General features: G+C 40.6%; 1 protein-coding gene across 2 annotated transcripts in view; it reads right to left on the reverse strand.

Annotated features, from left to right (window-relative positions):
• Positions 1-4574: 4574 nt before the first annotated feature.
• Positions 4575-19913, reverse strand: part of zgc:113054 (uncharacterized protein LOC541322 homolog) — a 17358-nt gene continuing 2019 nt past the window's right edge. Inside the window, exons 2-11 of one of the 2 annotated variants that reach the window (XM_050038449.1) lie at positions 18951-19140; positions 18765-18856; positions 18459-18691; positions 17216-17452; positions 17056-17130; positions 16687-16903; positions 13961-14169; positions 12103-12175; positions 8899-9016; positions 4575-7420 (exon numbers count right to left, since the gene is read on the reverse strand). In XM_050038449.1, the coding sequence (XP_049894406.1) occupies positions 7369-7420; positions 8899-9016; positions 12103-12175; positions 13961-14169; positions 16687-16903; positions 17056-17130; positions 17216-17452; positions 18459-18691; positions 18765-18856; positions 18951-19140 (1496 nt within the window). In that variant the 3' untranslated portion in view covers positions 4575-7368. Of the gene's footprint in view, positions 7453-8898; positions 9017-12102; positions 12176-13960; positions 14170-16686; positions 16904-17055; positions 17131-17215; positions 17453-18458; positions 18692-18764; positions 18857-18950; positions 19141-19913 lie in introns of both variants that reach the window. The other variant, XM_050038448.1, reaches the window with a different exon arrangement.

Here is a 19913-nt window from a genome sequence, read left to right on the forward strand (position 1 = left end):
GGATCACAAATCACACACTGTAAGTTATGAGAGTTACATGCTGTGTCTCTCATGACATTGAGGGGGGAAAGCGAGAAGGTGCTTGCTGAGTGTGTAGCCATGCTGTGTTGCCCAAATAGATACGTTCCATCTGAGAGTGATGCAGCCTTCGGAGTGATCCCGCTAGACAGATGAGTGCTACTTGAATGTTAATGAGGGCTCCTTTAGACACGCATAAATTAAATGATTAGATGTCTGCAATCATGCAAGGTCCTTAGGTGTCCCCTATTTATGGCATTTGAAATGTAGCGGCCTTTATTTACGACATGTCTCCCCTGCACAGGCTCCGCCACCTGAGCAGCCTAACGCTTTCAAAAGACGAGTTTTTTAATGACCTGCAAATGAATCACTCTGGCAGAATCGTAAGAGAAGCGGAGCCCTCCCCCTTTTTGAAAACAAAAAGGGAAATTGTGCCATCCACTGAAAAAGCTTGCAGATGTCTGGAATGAAAGCCTTGCTACAGGAAGTGAGAGAGGGATGTAGTAAAACATATTTGTTTCAGAGATGCTGCTTACTGAAAGATACACTGATGAGCCTCAGAGAAGGGCCTCGGAGGACAGCGTGGTCCCCGATCGCAGTCACCTAACAATGAATCTTCCTCCTCCTCAGTTCACACGCTCTTCATTGTCGTTTTCGAGTTGCAACAACAGCTATTTTCATCTTCATGATTGCATTAATTACAGCATAACTCATGTCTCTTGGCTGCAGTGGTGTTTTCCCCATAGGAAACAGCATGTCAGGGCTTCAACAAAGGAAGGGAACAGTACATATACTCAGTTGGCACTTCATTAATCAACATAAGAAATCAGCATGGCTTGACACTCTTCTAGCTCACAATGAATCTACGACTGTATTGTGTTTTCTGTAAATGCTGTTCATTTCATTCTGTTCTGAAGGTTTTAATGAGATTTAGGCTGTATTGTCCTTGTTGTAATGATTAAAGAGATGCAGCCACATATATCCAGTATGTAAAGCTTCATGATGGACAGGCAGCAAGTGACTGCCTCTCTATTGAATTATCAAGCACATTTTAAAGACATCTCATGGTCCCAAGAAGACCCTTGGGTGCACAGGCAGCAATAATGAGAAGCACCTAAGTTACAGTCATCCACTCTCAGGCCAAAGTGAGGGCTTTTTTGTGTTTCTGTGGTGAGAGGGAGAGAGAAATTTCTCTTAAGATTCTCGCTTTTTCCCCCCCTCTATTTATTAGGGTAATGAATTTCCGACTGCAGTGCCAGTTCCACTGAGCCTGCTTCTCGGCCTAATTCTCTGTAACATTTCCTCATTGCCGCTGGGGAACATTATATGAAGGAAGGGCTTACAATACCATCAATATGCCCAAGACGACAATCGGACGTCTCATAGATATTAATGGAAGTGCAAATTAAATCAAAGTTGGAGTGCAGCTATCGGGGCTATGATCAATGCCTTTTGCACAGTCAGATTTAATATGGGGTTTGTAATTTGAGTATCCAAACAAAATGTGCATCTTAATGGGAAAGATGAAAGTAATCCCACATGGGGAGGAAATAACACATTAGCTGCATTGTAATTAGAGAACTCGGAGTGCAACGTTTCCCTGGCTCGGTATTAATGTTGAATAAAAGCCTGATACATTTATGATGTGGATACAGGATGTGGACACTTGAATTGTTTTTGGGCACCTCTTGAGATGACATAGGAATCATCTTTGAAAAAAACCCCAATCATAATCATGTTTGGTGAAAGCATTAGTATCATTTCTAATACAAACAGTGAAATGAAGGAAACAAGTGGAACACATCTGTGTTATTGCAGTCATGGCAAATAATGAAAGAAAAACACGTCAGGTATGTTTTGATTTGATTATGAAAAATCCTGCGTTTTAAAGCCAAGAAACTAAAGGGAACACAACAAAAATATGTGAGACATGATTTTGGTAAAAAGTTTTTAATAAAGCCTGATTGTGCAAGTCACCTCACAAGCATTCAAAGGGAATACGATGTAATAATGCAGCTTGAGAAAGTCCTCACACTTTTATTTATTGGCAGTCCGTCTGAGTACACACAGCAGCCAGTTAAAGTGACCCTGTGTGAAGTCAGCAGGTAGTGTGAGGAGAGCAAACAGCAAAACAGCTTTTTCAATGAATAACACATGAGATAACAAACATTGGTAGACAATGATCCAGTGCTTTCAGCGAGTCAAGTGCAACACACACACACATGGAATCACATGAGAACACAAAAGGCTAAACTTGACGCAACCTCTCCTGATCAAAATGAAACAGCAGTCAATAGTCCGTGCCGATGCTTTTGTGAAAGAGAATGAACTTAAATAAATAGACATGAACTTTGATTATTTGTTGTTCATTTTGTCTTGTATTCTAATTTCGAGTAGTTTTACATTTTGAGAAATAGGCTTAATTGCTTTCTGCAGAGTTACATGAGAAAATCAATCGCATTATTGTGTATGTGCGCCAAATATGAAACTACAGCTTCATATCTGGCGTAACAAAATGACTAGCCTCACTACAGCTCACTCATGAAGAAGTCCAACAACCTGGATATGAGTTAGCGTTTTAGCCCTTCCAGTTCCCTTGACTTGAAGTCAGTGTTTTTGTGTTTTTGGTAAGATGTTTGAGAAGGTAAGCCTATGTGGTTAACACAAGCTTAAGAGAATTTTAAGTTTTGTTTTACAACATCAAATCTGTCTGTAAATACCCCACTCGTAGTTTTTAGGTGTCTCAAAAAAGGTCGCTGCTAACAAAAAGCTAAATGAGACCACATGTCATCATGTCAAACACAGCTTTCTAGCCTTGTTGGGTTGGTGACATTACTCAGACGACTGTGGTGAAGTTTGTTTATAGCCTATAGCGTTAGCTTTTTACTTCTGCCGATTGCATTTGGACTTCATAAATCTTAAAACTGGTGTTCATTTGTGAAGATTTTTTTGCTGCCATTGATCTTATTTCCTGCAATAATCCAAAATCCAATGGAAAAAATCCACAGGCTTTTTGACAAGGGAACTATTGCGATGCAAACTTACGAAAAAACATAATCCCTGCAGCACTCTATTATGATGTTATATCTCTATTTTATCCGTACACAAAAAAAAAGCAAAAATGGCAAGCTGTTGTTTTATGCTAACCTACCACCGGCAGCTAGCTTCACATTTAAGCTACTGTACAAACGTGAGAGTTCTCTTTGCATGACAGCGAAAGAGCAGACATGTATATCCCAAAACTATTCCTTTAAAAGGGCTCTTTGCAAAATTTAGACTGTATAGGTTTTCTGCACACAGTTCCCAACGTGGAGCTGGTGGCTAACAGGTCAAAGTGCATAAACACTGATAACAGTGCTGAAACAGTGCTAATGGTGTTAACCATGGGGAACCAGAGGGTGGGCACTATCCTTCCATGACAAGGCCGTCCTGATATCAGCGGTAACTGCTGTATGAGTGAAGTGCAAAGTGCGGCAATGAGCTAGCCAGTGGGATACACACATGCGCTAACATGCACACGTGACTGCAATTGCTTAAAACAACAAACCACAGAGAAGCTCCGATTACAACACACACAAAGAGTGCATGACTTCATTCTCCGGTCAGGACGCCACTACTCCACCGTGTCTTTCTTTAACAAATAGTGGTTTGCTGCTGTTTTACTGCTCTGAATATTGCATACAGGACTTTCAATTTACAGGTTTATGTAAGTCTAAAAAGTCTTAGCAGCTGCAAAATACAGTGGCTGCATTTATTTCCAGCTGCTGCCTTTGTTCATTTTAATAAATTGAAGACATTTTCTTAACATGAACAAGCTTTTAAGGTAATGCATGACACAGCAAAGTTTTTCCATTTGTTTTGAAGCAAACGCTGATCAGATTTTCCGTCAAGTAATCACCAAATTAAATCGCCTTGAGTCATTCAGTTAGAAGTTCACACAGCACCACCAGCCTTTAGTAGAAGATAAATGTGGATATTTCCTCTTGCTGTTGCCCAGTCCTACCTCTGATGATAGCATCTGGGGGCTCAACTCAATTTATAAGGGGTAACATTTCATCTTCAAACACCTCACTGAGTGGGTATGTAACAGGACGCCATAATCCATCAATAAAAGTGTATTGATATTGTCAAATGTTAATATGTCATCCATAAACCCTTGGGTCCTCTTGTCACCAGGACACAGCCTGCTCAGCAACACATATTGCCTCACCGTGTTGTTCGCCATCGACCCGGGTCTCCCTCTGAACGCCTGCCGCTGTAAAATGTTGCATGCCGTGACAGAGCCGAGCATTAATCAAAGTTGATTTCAAGTGTGAGGGCGCGAGTGGCTTTTTCTGCTGGAGAACTGTTTAGCACAACAGCGCTACGTACAACAGGGTCCCACTCGTCAGTGTAATGGTAGCAAAAGGAGGTCATAAATAATGGATTCAAGATCACTTACACTTCATGAAGCAGGCCACTGTATGGCATTCGAGGGGGATATCACATTTTGCAGATCAAATTATAGATTTGGTTCTTTTAGCTGCAATTGTAAAGGAAAACAAGACCTCCAAGAGGGCTGTGAAAGAGTTTATTATGGTGCAGAACATGATGGCAAAACAACAGTTTAGACACTGCACTGAATGATGATTGTGAACCGCTGCAAACAGAAGGACTGTGGGTAAAAGCAGGTTTAGTCTCATCTGTGTGTTTCAACTTTTTGCATCCCTTCTGGTACACTTTGGGATGCAACAATCCCAATCATCTGTAGTAATTGTCAAAAGTAACCACAGAATGTACCAACTTCTCCTTCATTTAACTTGGATAGTAAAGTACAAATGGAAGAGAGAAACACTAAGGTTGTTAACTGGAATCCTGTTTGTCTTAAGAAAAGATTTGGTCTGTAGATGCAAATGGATTTTGGAATTTATCAGCTCATGTTACAGATTCATATTTGCTCTTCATTGTCTGTCGACTTTAAAGGCTACTCCAATCTCCAAGATGATGGATAGAATTACATATTTAATGCATTTGAAATGTAACAGTCTACTATCAAACCACATTTAATTGAAAATATGAGTATTTGTTCAGCATTTCTTTGACTGTCTCTCATGCTGAGCTGTTTGCATACTAGAATTGGAGAGGTGGTCTTGTTTTATCTCAAACACCTAAAACAGAGTTCACTGTTATTACCTTTAGATGATAGCAAATGATGTGATAACCTCTTGTTGTAACACTGTCCTTGTGTCAGTGCTGTAGCTGCCTGTCTTTATACTGCCCCTCAGTGGCAAGACAGGGACATGGCCTACATAAGACAATTTGCCTCCGTGTGAACACATCCTGCAAGACCTTACATGCGCACACTGTGTGTGCAAACTTCGATATTTCGCTATTAAGTATGAGGATAAGAATCCCAATAATTTCTAATGTGCCAATGCAGCTGGAGATAAATAGCACAGAGCAGAGGAGATGATCAGATCTCACTCCATATCTTAATGGGATCCTCTCACACGCCATTCCCATTAATGACCAATCCCTCAATTATGTAAATCAGAGAACGGTCACTAACAGTGAGAAGTTGAAGTTGCTCACATAAACACCAAACAGTGTCACATTGCAGAGAGCGCTAATTGGCCACTACTTTCCGTATAATTGCAGCGACTGGGGTCACGTCCTCGGCTAACCTCTCCTTTAAGTATTGTTTTTCAGCGCACAAACAGTTAATAGAGCAATTAAGATGGCGTTCACAAGCACCACTTGTGGGGACCATTTGGCAAGAAAGAGCTGGAGAGAGGCAGTCTGGGATGCCGTTATCCTGCATATGGTACACAAGAGTCTTGGGCCACAGGGAGTGGTAAGTCAAGGTGCACAAAACAACTTACTGGCATCCTACTCTGGTGAATGTGATCTGGTCGTCATCACTGAAGCAGTCATTCTGATACTTTCTGTACATTTTATAAGAACATTTAAACTAATAAACAACAAGATTTCAATGTGTGACATATTTGTCCTCTTACCTGTGGTGCTATTTGTCATTCTAGATTGTTTTGGTGTGAGGTGCGAGGAGTGTTATCGGCCAAAGAGATGTCTGACTTCTCTCCACTATAGTGGAACTAGATGTCACTCGGCTTGTGGTGCTCAAACTACCAAAAAATACATTTGGAAAAACTCAACAGCAATGTCTCTTTCCAGAAATTATGACCCGATTATTCCGAATAATCCACAGACCTTGTTGTGAGCAGTTTCATATAGTAACTATTTTCTTTCTACCAAACTACATCCGCCAACTGTATCACCACAAGAGGCTCCTGCTCATGACAGTACAAGGTGTAAACATTAATGGCGTCCATCTCTTCTGAGCTGTAACATTAGCTAGCTCAGTGGTGCTAGGTGAGTTAGCAGTAGAGTAAATGCACGTGTCCTTATGCGCAGGGACACTGTTGGTGGGTGTAGTTTAGTAGAAAGAAAATAGTTCCTACATGAAACTGCTCACAACAAGGTCTGTGGATTATCTTGACTAACCAGGTCATGATTTCTGGAAAGAGACATTGCTGTTGAGTTTTTCAACTGTATTTTTTTGATGACTTGAGCACTACATGATGAGTGCCATCTAGTTCCATTACATTGGAGAGAAGGCAGACATCTCTACAGCTGATATCTCCAGCACTTTGCAACTCACACCAAAACAATTTAGATCAATAAAGAACACTACAGGTAAAAGGAAACATGTATTTTAGATTCTGATTCTGAAAAGATTGATTTCTATCTGTGGTATGTATTTAAGATGTAACAGTCTCATCTATCACAATGGTTGCGGTTTTCACAGCATTTAATGTATAATGTCAAAAAATCACAGGACAGAACTTGTGACATATTTAAAGGCTCAGTAACATTTTTCTCTTTTTTTTTGGACTTCACAGAGATTTCCTCGGACATGTTAGCACATTGTGTGACAAGAAGACTGATAGCTGTGTATTTAACATGATACAGTGTTTTTCATCCACTAAGAAGTTCAGTGTGCCACAGTTACAGCAAACAGAACCTGTACAGGACATGCAGAGGACTAAAAGCTACCAGTTAACTCGTTACACCATGAAACAGATGTTAACTCACCAAAAGTTAAAGATCAAGTCAGAGTTTAACTAATACTGCTGAGAGTGTGTCAAAATGAGATCATGTGAATGCCACCTATTTCAGAGACTCATCCCAGGAGAGTGAAAAGGAGAAAAAAAAAGTTTTCATCTCTTCATCTACCCTCTCTACCACAGACTTTGCCCACCCTCTATGACTAAGTTATGCCCTGTCATGTAGTCGGAGGCGTCAGATGCCAAGTAGACCACTGCAGCTTGCAGGTCTGTCACTTGAGCCAGTCTACCAGCAGGGATATCTGACAGCCAGCGCTGCACCAGAGGCCTCAGACTCTCTGAGTGGATGAGAGGGGTGTCAACAATCCCCCTGAAAAGAGAGAGGGGGAAAAAAAAAACACAATGAAATCAGAAGGCATCACAGCTCAGAGCCAGGAGTGACAGCGTTGTTTCAGAGTCACCACTTTGGTGACAAAAATAAACCCAATTATCCTTTGAAGAAAGGGCATGGCATGGCATCTCTGATGATGTTTACTGCAGGACTGCTGGCACATCTCAGGAAGAGCCTACGGGTGTGAGGGGACGTCTGGCATAATTTGCTCAAAGCCTTTAGTTAAGTATATGCAACTCCATCATATTCCTACTCTGATGTCCATATTTAGGTGGGATTTATGAGAAAACAGGTGTGCTGCTTTTGGATTTGTGACTGCGCTGGCGTCTAATAGCTCACAACAAATGCAGTTTTCTCCACTTTCTACAATAAAAGTATCACAGAGCTTACATCTGAATAAATATGTCAACACGCCTGCCTGTGCCTAATATGAGACGACTTCTGACTTTCTACACAATTGACGTGACAGTGACTAAAAGCCGTGAGGCCCGAATCATTGTTCGATGTATCCTGGCGCCTTGATATGGAATTCCAACATTTGGCTAAATTAGCACTTCCAAGGAGCGTGTGACACCTTGGTTAACATATTCCACCTCAATTATATTTCTCTTCAGCTGCCCTGTTATCTGGAACCTTTGCTGGCAATCAGAGGTACTGTTTTCCCTCAGCCAATTTTCTAGATAATGCAGCTTATCACCGCTGCGGCTAAAGTTGCCAATGGAATCAGGCTCCAGTCAACCTCGTGAGCGCTAATTGTGTCCCTTTTTTATGCATATTTACCGACTGTCACTTCAAAGAAATCAGCGGCCCATTGAGACACCCAGTTAGCGAGGGGGAGAGAGAGAATTGCTTCTTTGCAAATTAAAATTAGCAAACAAGCTGCCGATAAATAAAGCTGAGCGCGGCGCGTGTGTGTGAGGGCTTTGTTCTGGGGCTGTGACTGGGCCTGGCTCGCCCGGTGCCACCGGACGGATTTGCTCAGGGATGGCTGGGGCTAAGGGATGCTCCACTTAACACACACACACACACACACACACACACACACACACACACACACACAGCCCTTACTGTGTTCTCCTCTTTTCTTCCCCCTGCTCAGCTTCACAGACAAATAGATACAAACAAGGCGCTATTGTTGCGCCGACACTTGGAGTGAGGTTGCAAATTTGATTCCCTAATTGAATAGAACAATTAGAGGAAGTGTTTGGTTGATTCATCCCTCAAGACGTCATCTAATTAAGCACTGATGTATTGTTTGAGGACTTAAATTAGTGCATCATTCTCAAATGGGGCTCTTCATATGAAAGCAAACACACTAATCACCACTTCCCCTTGCAGCTCGATCCCTCACAACACTAAAAGGTGGACCAGTGTGTTTTGGCACAAAATTGTGAGAGAAGGCGGCCAAGAATAGACAGCACTTACGGTGAGATGCAGTTGACACGCACTCCTCTGTCAATCCATTCTGTGCCCAGAGTCTGAGTCAGTTTGACCACTCCAGCCTTGGATGTGTTGTAGGAGAGCTGCTTCTGGGGATGGGGTACTGCAGGGTAGAGCAGGGAAGAAAACTCAGTTACCTCTAAACCAGGCACACTCAACTTGCTTTGCCCATGTGCCACTTTTGCAAAATAAGAGGAGGCCAAGGGTCAGTTAATAAACAAACATTAATAATATTAATCAGGTAATGAACTGCCTGTTTTTAACCTTTCAGTGCTTGCTGTCCTCACTCATCTTGCCAAGAAGCAAATCCAGTGTCAGCAAACAGGGGTGTTTCTAGAATTTGAGGACATTTGGGGCTAAGCCCTGACCTCTGTACGGGTGGCCGGAGGATCCACTCCAGCAATCTTTTTGATAAACAAGCTTGGATGGATTACTGAATGGGCCTACCAGGTACAGGCCCCGGGGCCCACAGTGAAAATTAACTCAATAAGATACAAAATTACATCAGACCCAAAGGACTACAAAAAGACATAAAACAACCACAAGGGGACAAAAAATTACCACAAACAGACACAAAACCACATAAAGATGCATAACAACTACAAAGAGATGGAAACCACCTCAAAGTCTGTGTGTCTTGCTCCTGTGTAGGAGATGGTGGGGCCCCCTTGCATATCTGTGCCTAGGAGCCCTTTGTCTTACCCATTGAAACAAGCTGTATTTTCATGCCTTCTGAGTGCACATTGGCCCTTTATTTACATTCAGAATCAGGTGTAAATTAATTTATGTTTTTACTGTGAATTAAAATATGGTTGGTGGGCCACATAGCACCATTCGGGCCCCGGGCCATGTGTTAAGTATCGCTGCCCTAAACAGACACAGTGCAGTATTTTATAAAGATAAGATTTACTGCATTAATAAAGGTATGCACTTTCACAGTTCTCAGGTGGTCATTAAAAAGATCTTTTATTTTTAGGAGTCATTTCTTTAACTGAGGGAAAAAAGAGCAATTGTTCCTCTCTCACAAAAGCTGACAACATATACATTTTATATTGCAGCTCCTGCGGTTTCTTGTGGATACTACATAAAAGCTCTTCCATTAGCTGCTGAGGACTCTGAGGATGAAGCCATGTAAAATTAATTGCTTATAAGGTCCAGTTATGCTCTGTCCTCAGCAACAAAGACAGGGAGCCATTTGTTTGCCTTGACCATCACAGATGCTGCACACTGCATGGGATAACGGGACAGGGGCTCATTTTCTGCTGGTTGATTAATCATCACAAGGAAGGCTCCAAGTTACATACAACTTTAGTAGTTAACCTCATCACCCGCCGATCTGACTGCCAAATGGCTTCAGTGTGAGACCGGGGATGATAAATACCAGCCAGCTGCAGAGAGGCAGGGACCGGTCCTGGGGAGAAAAAGGCTGCAGCATCCCGCGTACACTTCTCGGATAAAAGGAGAAAAATGTGCGTGGTAGAGGTAAAAGTTGCTAAAGAAATAAGATGTAAAGGGTGGGACAACGGCAGCTGAGAGTGCAGAGTGGGATTGTGCAGAGTGTGGCGAGATAGCAGATGATGATGAGGTTGGGTTGGGCTGGATAAGGGTAGGCTAGGACCTCAGAGGAGCAGGCGAGGAGGAGCAGAGCCCAGGGCTTACACGCAGATTGAAGGTGAAATCCGACTTATCAGGACAGGAAACACAGCTCAAAATGCCTAACAGCACTAATCCTCGCTCAAGACCTGATGATACGGCCCCAAAATACCATTCAGAAAATGCCTTCATCCTTTAAATAAACCTGCATTGATGTTTTTCGCCGTCTTAAAGAGCAGTAATCCCCAGAGAAGGGAAAAGGAGGTAGAAGGAGAGCATTCTCCAAAGCCCTCTTTAACATTCACCCTGCTACTTATTGCCCATTTCAAGTGGGAGAAAACATGCTCTTTATCAGGCACGCCTTGAATTCTTCCGAGTTCAAATGATGCACTCCTTTTCCCAGAATGGCGCGGCTGTTGTTATGTACATTACTATGCAGCTGAGATCTGCAGGTACGAGTGTGAGAGTCGCAAATCCTTCAGTTAAGGTCATCATGCAGCCAAAAAGTGTGATCATATCAACTTGGATATTTCCTGTCTGGGTGTCTTTGAGCTGCTGGCCATTATTCAGAAAAAAATGGTGGTTGATGGTCGGGAGTGTGTGTGTGTGTGTGTATGTGTGTGTGTGTGTGTGGAGGGGGTGTCAGTGGGCACACACACATTCCATTCAGCAGATGGACAAAAAGCTGTCATTGTGCATTTTAATTGGGCATTTACGGCTGCTTTTTGGGCTTCCACTTGGCTAGAACAGGTCCCATCTGATTACACATTATGACAATATTATAACAGATGTCCAGACCAATAAAGTAAATTCCTGAAGGACTGTACGTAATGTGAGTAATTGATCATTTTTTTTATGCCGGCCTCTATTTACCAGCATGCTCCTGTTTTACAGATTGCCCCTGCAGTCGGGACTGGGGCCCATATGGCACAGCGGTTTACTGGCGATTTGACTATACTGCTGATGAAGTGTTGCTGTTCCTCTGGAGTAACCTGTTGGAGGAGGAACATTATACAAGGCTTTTACTAGGCTCTCGCTAAACTCTGAAAGTGTCTTCCGCTGTTCAAACAAGGCTGCTGGCACAGGCTGGGGTTTTGCCGTTGCACAGGAACCCTCCCTTCCCAAGTTGGACCTCAGGTTGCCTTCCACATCCTCCAGACAGCTCCGCAGAGAGGGGATGTTTATTATGATGCAAAACCGCCTCGGCGAGACGCAATCACAACACTTTTCCTGCTGTGCTTACTGTATGCAGGGGTGGATGCATCTCTATAGAACTGGGGTGAAAGTTGCAAAGAAGAAAAGCTGGCTAATCCTGTTTCAAAAGGATAAGTTTCTCATAAACAGGAAAACTGCAGCTCTTTTTTTTTTATTTCAACCAACGTAACAGTTTGACGACTATCTGTCTGACGATAAAAACTATTTAACGTGATGTGTACTCCCGCACATAGCTGTACAGCACAAATGTACTTAACTCTCCCTTCCTCCACCCTCCTCCTCCTCCTCCTCTCGACCCAACTCTCCACGCCAAATGGAGAGATTAAAAGCAGACATGGAGGGGCTCCAGAGAGAAGGTGGGGGAATAGAATCATCACTCACCTATTAGACTGGCCATGGAGGCTGTGTTGATAATCTTGCCGTATCCTTGCTTCAACATCACTCGACCTGCTGCCTAAGGCAAGGATTCAGGGGAAAGAGGCACATTAAACACCTTATTATGGCACTGATATGCTACCAAAAAGCCTGAGCACGGATCAACACAAAAACATGGAGTTTATCCTCACAGACAGAGATAGATAGTGGTTAAACAACATTTGGGTGGTAGGGCATATATAACCGCACAAATAAAAAAAAATGAAAAGAAAATATAGACAGACAGACAGACAGACAGATAGACAGATAGACAGATAGATAGATAGATAGATTCAGATGTCTGTCTGGCAGAGACTTGATAATATAGAACTAATTTTAGTAACTACAGAGTAATTTAGGCTGCTTGGACCAGTAATTAGGTCACACTACAACTGGTTTTGATAGATATAAACTATTAAAGAAATAAATTATCAAAAATCAACTTGGTTCTTTCAACATAGATTCTCTAACAAATTGATGGCGGACTTACAAAACTATTTAGAACTGGTAAACTTTTCCATTTTTTATTTCAATATCGCAAACATAACTCAAGATTATTTCCCAAGTATGAAAACACAGGTCACAGGTTTTACTGTTACAACTCTGTGGCTTTGCCTCTTTTATATTTATTTATACTAGTGGAATTTAACTAAAACATTTACTCAAGTATCGTACTTAAGTAAAATTTTGAGGTGCTTGTACTTTACTAGTATTTCAACTTTTTGCTACTTTATGTTTCCACTACACTTCATTTTGGAAGCCAATATTGTACTTTTTACTTCACTGCATTTATTTTACAAAATTAGTTACTGTGCAGATTCAAATTTTTATTACAAATATAATCAACAAATAAATTATGATGTATTTTATGGATAAAGATAAAACTTTATTGAGTCCTTGGTGAAATTCACAAGCTACCCAACAGCCTCACTTTTACCAGCTGCAAAATTAGAGTGATGTTCACATTAATTCATCAATAATTAACTCAATAATACAAAAGCTTATATAATATCCTGAAATGGGCCATTCTGCATAATGAATACTTTTACTTTTTCTTTTTTTCATATATTTCAGTGTTTCTATTTTTGTATCTTTACTGAATGCAGGACTTTTACCTGTAACAAAATATCTCTACACTGTTTCTATACTGTTGCATTGCTACTTTTACATAAGTCAAAGATCTGAATACTTCTTCCACCATTAGTACCTGCTGTACAGTGCTGTCTGGTAAAAAAACACATTTTCAAATTTGGTGGGTTTTTTTGACAAAATGAAGTATTAGGTGAAGTAACTGCTTCCAAAGCTTTACTACCATATGCCTTCATATGTTGGTTGTCGTGGAAGTTTAGTCTGCACAATAGCAAATGATACTTTCATATTAAAGTAATCCATGCACAATTTGAACTATTCATATTGTTTGGGGAATTGCAACATTGAGCATTGGTGCAGACTTTTTTTTTTAAATCTATACATGTATTATATTTTTTCTTCTCTGTCTGATATTTCCAAAACCCTTAGATCCAGTGTTTGTCAAATGAACATTGAAGTGTTTATATACTGTTTGGAGCACAACTTGTCTTTGCATCTAATTTCACAGCAGTATGTGACTTGAGTGAAAATCTAATGACACTATTTATTTTGGAGTTAAACCATCAACATAAATCAAAATTGAACTCAAATTAAATATATTTACTTTTAATATTTTTTTTTTTTTTGGTTCGTCTGAAAATTTTAATCACACTGTGTGATACAGTGGAGCAAATAAATTGGCAGCCACAGTCTCTCTCACACACACACGCCTGCTTTTAGAGCAGGTGATACACACCTGACAGCACATGAACGTCCCCCTCAGGTTGACGTTAAAGGTTTGGTCCCACTCCTCTAGACTGGTGTCTTCACTGGCTGAGTTCATGTTAATGCCAGCGTTGTTACAGGTGATATGGATCGCCCCCCATTTGGAGACAATGCTGTCAATCATCCTCTGGACATCATCTGATTTGCTGATGTCAGCTGTGATCGGAAAAGCATTGATGCCTGTTTCAAAACAGAAAAAAACATGGATGTCTGTTAGGATAGCTTGTACATATTGTAACATGACGCACATTATGAGCAACCTCTGTCCTTGGACATTTTAGAAGTTTATTTTAAAAATCCTATTATGGATCAAGGTTTGAAAAAAAAGTGATGAAAAATACTATTTAACATTTTTTTGTTGCTGCTTTTTTAGTGAAGGACATTTCAGTCTTGAGGAAGAAAACTGAAAGAAATAACACACATCCTCAGGTTCATGGGGACATGTGTAACCTGACACAGTATATCTTGTGCTTTAGTATGCTGCCATCTGCTGGCCAGAAACCATAACCTGACCACACTTACAATTTCTGATGTTTGGAAAAACTATGAGTTGCACAAGCCTAGTTTGAGAGTTTTCATGTAGTGGTTAACGGTGTTCTACCAAAATTATGCTTGAGTGCTGAGAGGGCCATTCATCCATGTGACATTTGATGAGTCTGTCATCACAGATGGACCACCTCACCAGTTTAACATCTACATAATGACTCTTTTCACAGTTGTCTCATTTTGACTCAGGTGTCTTCAGATATGACAATTTTCTAGTTTCTGCAATTCATACAACCGAATCTAAGCTAATAATCAAATTATTTAATACACTCCTTACTTTGTTTTAATATTAATCATATCTAGAGCTGTTACAGGCAGAGAGCAAATCAGTTTGTCACAAAAGAAAAAGGAAAATCACCTTATCTTAAAGGGTATAAGGTAAATAAATACATTTGCACTACAGGGGAATTATTGCACAGTATACTTATAAAACACTTAAGACATTAACTGTCGGTATGAACTTGGATATTTACATTATATTACATTTAAAAGGAAGCTAATGCTCAGAAGTGATGTATTTTTCTTTACAGTAAAGTAGAAAAAATAAATACTAAACTATCCAGAATACAGCTCTCTGAAAAACAGTAAATACTTACTATAGTCATTTAAAGAAACTGAACATTGTGCAAAATATTGTTTACCAGAACCTTTAGTACAAAAGAATCTGTATCAGATTTCTATCTTAAAATGACATGGGTGGAACCCCTTTTGCTAAGGCACTGCCAAACATTTGATTTGTAAATGGTCCTCATTCCTCAGAAAAATTGCACATATTATTCTGAGGATATCGCAGGCTGTTCATCATTTGTTTTGTAAATGGGTGAACATTTTCAGAATGTACTTCTCTACACAGAAAAAAGGGAACTGTTTTGAAGAGGTTGTTATTTGTTGGTTATTATGCAATGGTTTTACTGGTCTGGCCCACTTGAGATCAAATTGGGCTTGGACCTATGAACTGCACAGAATGTGACAACTATCATCAAATACTGAGTCTCTCTTTGTTGTAAACCTGCCATTTTGCTTATCAAATCAAATCAAGTTTGTTGTCATTCTACTGTACATCTCTGTGCAAGGCAGAGTGAGAGTGAGTGTTTCCCTGGGATCAAGGTGCAGCATGAATGACGTTATATAAAAGGACACAAACATTTATACAGCACAACACAGTCCCTGACCCTGTACAGAGTGCAAGTTATATGTCAAGTGAGTTACTGAACAAGATAGAGATATGCAGCTGATGCTTAAAGGGACAGTTTTGATTTTTTGAAGTAGGGTCATATGAGGTCCATAGTCAGTGTCTTACCTTCAGTACATGGCATTCGGCATGCCCCCAGTTTGGAAAAGCAGCAGGAGGCTGACACAAAAGCTAAGCAATATACTGCTGTAAACAGGACGCAGCAGCAAAACATATTTTAGCCACTTTTGAAAAGGCCTACCTATCTCAAAAAATCAATAACAGTCTAAGTGGATGCTAAATTGAGAGTATTTTCATCGTTTTACCTTGCTGTCAGATAGCCCTTTCCTTTGGCACTACATTCTCTTAACCATTGAACTTCCATACCCCTACACATAAGTGCAACTATGCCACTCAGTGTTATACACTGCAGATCAGCTGTCATGGTCAGACATTCAGCAGTTTATGGAAAGGACAATAAATACAAGAAAATTAAAAAAAAAAAAAAAAAAAGAGTGATTATGGTAGCAACGACAAAATGCCACTCACTGTGGAGACAAGAGGAAACCTTTAATCAACTAGAGTATAAGAAAGAACTTTTGTAGAGAGAAACTGAGCTGGCCTAAACAGAGAGAGATGTGTAGGAACACAGAGGTTCTACAGTTGAGAAAATCTAGTGCCAAAAGAAAGGGCTGCCTGACAGCACGGTAAAGGGGTGAAAATATTAGCAATAAAGTGCACACTTAAACTGATAGATTTTTTTTTTTTAAGGAAGGGTTTTTTTGGTGGCTAAAATACGTTTTGTTGCTAACCTCAGTCCACAGCAGCCCATTGCTTAGCTTCTAAGTTGGCACTCCTGCCGGCTCTCCAAACTGGGGGCGTGCTGACCGCCATGTAGTAAAGGTAATACACGGACCATAGACAAGCACCTCAACCCCACTTCAAAAAAAATCAGAGCAATGCCTTAAAGTCTACATTACCTTTAAGGAAGAGCTCTCCAGCCACTGCCTCTGCTTTCTCTTGGTCCAGGTCCACCACGGCCACATTCGCACCAGCCTCACCCAGAGCATGAGCAAATGCTCGGCCTATGCCCTGCCCAGCACCCGTCACATAGGCCACCTTTCCATCAAGACGCATCCGATCAAGGATGGGGCGCCCCTTGACCCCACGGAAAACTTCATCATCTGTTATTTTACTCTGATACAAAGTGACAAGATAAGCAAACATGATCAGTGAGAATGGTGCTATTACAAAGAGAAAATTCCCAGTGAAGGTAGGATGACAGCTGTTTTATCCCACACCCTCATTGCTCCATTGAGGTTTGAACACTGGGGTTATCTAAACAGTACCTGTGTCCTAGAGCACTCAGAGGTCACAGGTACCCGGCGGATGATGCTGATGCCATCTCTGAGAGGAACAATGACCTTTAAAACAAGAAAAATAGTGCCTAAATAAAAAACAGAATACCTGTCAAACACATACAGTAGCATGTAAAGGTTTGAACCTTACCTGCTCCACTCGGGGATCATTACGGACAAACTCGTTGAATTTTCTAAGTGCCAGTCCGTTGCTATCTGTGGTGTCTTTAAGGTAAACTTTTGCTTTGAACAGTGAGTTATCTACACATATGGCCCCTCGCAATCTCAGCAGGCTGTTGTCCAAAATAAAGTTGTAGTAGTTGATGTAATTCTCCTTGTCAGCATCAATGAAGACCATGTCAAACTGCTCACCTGCAGCTGCCAACTCCTGGAAGGGACAGAGAGTTATTAGAAACCTGGCCACGTGCCCCACAGTCTGTTAACTTATTAACACAAACAAACAGGAAGAGTCAGTGTTAACCCTTGCCTGCTCTCATTATCCGAAGCACCCAACATAGCACACAGTAACTACGATTTAAAGCATTTAAAAGGAAAAGTGCAAAATAAATACACTGCAAAATATTTAATTTTCAAATCTGCTCTGACATCATGGGTATAGATTTTGGAGAGGGGGGATGCAGGAGACGCAATCCCCTCAATATTTAGAACATGTGCATTTACCCCACCCCCATCCTGCAACTTTTGACAAAGTTAAAGACATTTACACCATAAATTGATGCAGAAAATGCATTAAAAAAATCACCAGAATGAAGGAAATAAATGGTTTGATACTTCAAATTGTTTGGCCAAGGACCTCCAAGAAAAATTATTTTGCAGAATATTCTGTCACAGTGATATTGACCTTTGACCTTTTGGATATGAAGTATCATCACTCCAACATTTATCCCATTAGACATTTATGTGAAATTTTGTCATAATTAGGGTACACATTCTTGAGTTATTGCCAAAAACATTTTTTGTGAGATCACAGTGACCTTGACCTTTGACTATCAAATTCTAATATTTCATCTTTAAGTCCAAATGGACTTTATACCAAATTTGAAAAAAAAATCTGTCAAGGTGTTCTTGAGAAGCTGTGTTCAAGAAAACAGACAACCAGAAAACATAATGCCTCTGACCACGACTTGTCAGCACGGAGGCATAAAAAAACACACTGAGGGCACACAAGTTAACATTTTTACTACTTACTTTAATATAACAAAGCTATAAAATGACAATAGCAGAATGACTGCAGTAAACATCAACAATGAAAAAGAGCAAGAAAGTGCAGCTGGTACCATCCATAATGCATTATGAAATGATTATTGAAACTCTTAAAATATTCAGAATCAATAATGTATGGATACATTGATATTTCTGTCAAAAATACTGACCTTTAAAGTGTCCATGGCAGGCCCAGTCTTGACAGTAATCTTCTTGCCATGTGGAGACTTGTCAAAAAAAGGTTGGGCAAATTCTTTGAGGTATGGCTCTAACTCACAGGCAACTAAGCGGCCGTCCTCAGGAAGCCCTTCAGCCATGGACAACGCACCATAACCTGTGAACATCCCAATCTCTAGGACCCTCTTAACTTGACTCATGTGGATCAGCATCTTCAGGGTCTGGCCTGCCAAAAACATGCCCATGAGCAAGTTATCGCAATATGGTAAACAATGAGCACGAAAATGTAAATGTCAAACCTTCAACATGTCCAGTGATGCACTCCTTGGGAAGCCGGAACATAGTCTTGCCCTCTCTGTGCACTTGATCCCAGTCATGGGAAATTGTTTTTCTATAATTAAGCATGAGTGAAAACATTAACCTATTAACCTTACACAGTAGTATTTTGAGTTATGGATGAATATGTGCAGGAAGCCAAGACATACTTGTATAGCTGTGCCAGAGGTTCACTTTCCTGTGTGGTCATTTTCTCCAGGTAGTCATCCAGGCCGCTGGCTATGTCCAGAGCCTTCTCCAAATGACTTGTCAGCTCCTCTGGCACATTGCTACTTGCTGCAGCTATCTCCTTGGCTTTCCTTAGGAGATCCGCAAGGACTTCTACTGGGGTGTCGGGAACTAGGGGAATAACATAATAAAATTTAAGTTTAGTAATCAACTAGTCTTTGTCCTGCTCCTCCCTGTTCCAGTCAATATGATGTAGGGCTGTACCTATAAATTATGTTCATTACCCAGTGATCTGTTGGCAATGTTTACAATTATTTGATGAACCGTTCTATAACAATGCTGATTAGTTCACTCAAACCCAAACATGACATCTTCTAATTACTTGTTCGGTCCGACAAACAGTCCAAAAGCCAAATGTATCCATTTATCTCCACATGAGACAAAAAAAAAAGCAAAAACATGCAACTAATAGGGTGGAACAAAGTTATGTTTTGCATTTATTGACTGTCAGTTAATTAATAGATTAACTGTTGTTAATAGATTAACTGTAATTTTGTCAGCCCTATTATGATTGAGCATTGTTGTTAACTCCAAGGCTGTACCATTGCATAACGTTATACATGAAAGCACAGAAGGATAATGGCAAAAACAATTGATCAATAAATGATTAGGAGGTGAAAAATATCAACTGATTCAGCACTGATTATAACAAATCTACACAGACTGATTACCCATTTTCATCAGCTGACATTCATAATAATAAAAAAAAGAAGCTGACATCTTATAATGACGAAAACTGTGTGTGTGTGTGTGGGTGTGTCTGTGTGTCTGTTCCACGTTTTTCTCCTCACTGACTTGGTCAGTCCATGTGAAATTTGGCACAGTGGTAGAGGGTCATGGGAGGATGCGAATGAAGCAATATTACATCAATTGGCCAAAGGGGG

The sequence above is a fragment of the Epinephelus moara genome, chromosome 24 (assembly GCF_006386435.1).
Source record: "Epinephelus moara isolate mb chromosome 24, YSFRI_EMoa_1.0, whole genome shotgun sequence".
NCBI lineage: Eukaryota > Metazoa > Chordata > Actinopteri > Perciformes > Serranidae > Epinephelus > Epinephelus moara.